The sequence below is a fragment of the Chrysochloris asiatica genome, unplaced genomic scaffold (assembly GCF_000296735.1).
Source record: "Chrysochloris asiatica unplaced genomic scaffold, ChrAsi1.0 scaffold00003, whole genome shotgun sequence".
NCBI classification, from domain to species: Eukaryota; Metazoa; Chordata; class Mammalia; order Afrosoricida; family Chrysochloridae; genus Chrysochloris; species Chrysochloris asiatica.
The window spans coordinates 38,586,671-38,589,054 of NW_006408521.1; the positions used below are offsets into that span (position 1 = coordinate 38,586,671).

At 55.4% G+C, this 2,384-nt stretch overlaps 1 protein-coding gene across 1 annotated transcript in view; it reads left to right on the top strand.

Moving 5' to 3' along the window:
• Nucleotides 1–638: 638 nt before the first annotated feature.
• Nucleotides 639–2,384, top strand: part of MXI1 (MAX interactor 1, dimerization protein) — a 125,213-nt gene continuing 123,467 nt past the window's right edge. Inside the window, exon 1 of the mRNA XM_006831330.1 lies at nucleotides 639–1,107. Within this exon, the coding sequence (XP_006831393.1) occupies nucleotides 834–1,107 (274 nt within the window). The 5' untranslated portion in view covers nucleotides 639–833. The remainder of the gene's footprint in view (nucleotides 1,108–2,384) is intronic.

A 2,384-nucleotide genomic window follows, 5' to 3' on the forward strand; every position in this document is an offset into this window, starting at 1 on the left:
TGTGTGTGTGTGTGTGTGTGTGAAGTGTGTATCTTGGAGCAAGGAACTTCAGGTTACATGTTATAGTTTCATTTTTCCCATTTGAATTGGACTTTTATCTAAAGAAAAAAGTCATAGTTACTATCATTTATTGGGGACCTTCAACCAACTCGACGGTACTTAACAACACCACTACCAAATTATGAGTCCTGGTATGGTGCTGTAGGATAAGCATTGAACTACTAACCACAAAGTCAGTGGTTCAAACCCACCAGCCGCTCCTCATACAGGGTCGCTATGAATCGGAACCTACTCAAGGGCACTTAACAACACCACAACACAATTGTATGCCAGGCATTGTGCTAACACACTTTGCAAGTTATAATTTTTATGTTAAAACAAAACAAAACAAAATCTTAGTAGTTTGTTTTTTATGCAGGTGTATTCAAAGGCATCGGATTTTTTTTCTTTCATTATTCCGATTAAAATATATCGTGGAAAATTTTGGGGAGAGACAGCGGGGGTGGCCGTGCGGGAACCCGCAGGAGGCTGATCTCCACCTTTTATTTTGACCGGTCCAATGGCGAAAGGCTAGCACTAGGACCCAGGCGTCAGAGCGCCTCCGTCTGTCCTGTAGGTTCATTCAATCTCCCATACACACAGACCCACAGCGAGCCCGACACACACACACGCACGCACACAACTGCACGCAGCAAGGCTCGGGAAGTCAGGCCGGCTCCTCGCCCCGGCGGTTCCTCAGCTCCAGCCGGTCAGGTCTCCCCTGGGCTCGGCGCTCAAGCGGGCCGCGCAGCCAAGCAAGAGTATCAACCAGCTCGGAGGACCCCAGCCCCTCCATGGGCAAACGCGGGCGGCCGCGCAAGGAGGCGCGCTGCGAGGGCGCGGGGCCAGTCCCTGCCGCGCCCCCGACCGTGCCCCCGGTAGCGGCGGCGCCCCAGCCCCCGGCCCAGCCCGAGGAGCCCTCCTGGGCCAAGCCCAGGTGCCCCTTCTCGGACATCTTCAACACCAGCGAGAACTCGATGGAGAAGCACATCAACACTTTTCTGCAGAACGTGCAAATTCTGCTTGAGGCCGCCAGCTACCTGGAGCAGATAGAGAAAGAAAACAAAAGTAAGTTTGGGGGGCCCCCTGCTCCCTCTCAACGCCTGGCTCTTTAGTCCTATCCCACTTAGGCGACCCCTGTCGCCTGTTCGGCCCGAACCTCCTTACCCCAACACACACACATCCAGCCCTCGGCAGAAAAGCCGATGACACCAGAGAAAGAACACGCACGCACAAAGCTGCTAAAGATGTAACAAAGAGCGGGGGTAGAAGGGGGTCTGTCGGTGCGTCGGTTTGTGCGTCTCCCGGGGATTGGGAGGGCGGCCGGGCCCCGGAGCCAGGGGAGTGTTGTTGTTTGCTGACAACTGATCCGAGAGTTCATCTCGACGAGGTCGTCTTTCTTCCTTTTTTTTTTTTTTCCTAGAGCCTTCTCGGTCAGACAAGTGTTGTTTTTCTGTCGCACGTTCCTGGGTGGGGTGGAGATTCAAAAGCTGAAAGTTGGAAACCGTGGGCAGAGCTCAGCGGTGGCAGAAAGAAAACACACATACATACACTTATAACAATAACAACAACCACCACCACACAGCCCCGTACGGCGTGGGCTCGGGTTCGTCTCTCGCTCCTGTCTACTTCGCTTTTTCTTCCCATCGTGAAGCAGAGTTGGGCTCAGGCCATCACGTCCACGAACGCAGTCCCTCTACACCTCCGATGCTCCGGGGTGCCACCGCCTCCCCCCCACCCCCCCAAGGACCAGGCCAGCGAGGCCAAGGCAGCGCCAGCAGCTCGACTGGGACCCGCTGTCTTGCGCTTGGGAAACTTGACGAGGGGGACAAGGCTAGAAGGAAACTTTGGGATCTCGTAGGAAACAATAGTTGGTGGGAAAGGTGTGGGCTGTTGTGTACGGTGTCTTCATTTTCCGGGAGACGGCTCCTGGCGAGTGTGCAAGGCGAGGAAGGCAACCCTTCCTGGTCGATCTCCTCCTCCTCCCTACCCCCCCACCCCCGCCATTCAAGTGGACAGCGATGCTTTCCGGGGGGAGGGGGGGGCGGTGTGCTGCTGCTAGGAGCAGCACCACGGCCTGGCCTCCTTTATGTGTGTGTTTGTTTCTTTTTTTCTCATACCAGGCTCCCCCCCACCAGCTCTCCTCTGGCAGTCGATTCAGCGCCCTAACGGGGGCACGCGTGTGTGGCGTCTCTAGCTCTCTCCTCACAATAATAGCTGCGGGGAGGGGGAAGGGGCCGAGGCAGATAAACCAACCGATAGAAGAGACCCGGGTTGTTTTAGTCTGCTCGAACAAGTAGGAAGCTCAGTGAGCCAGAGAGAGAGAGAGAGAGAGAGAGAGAGAG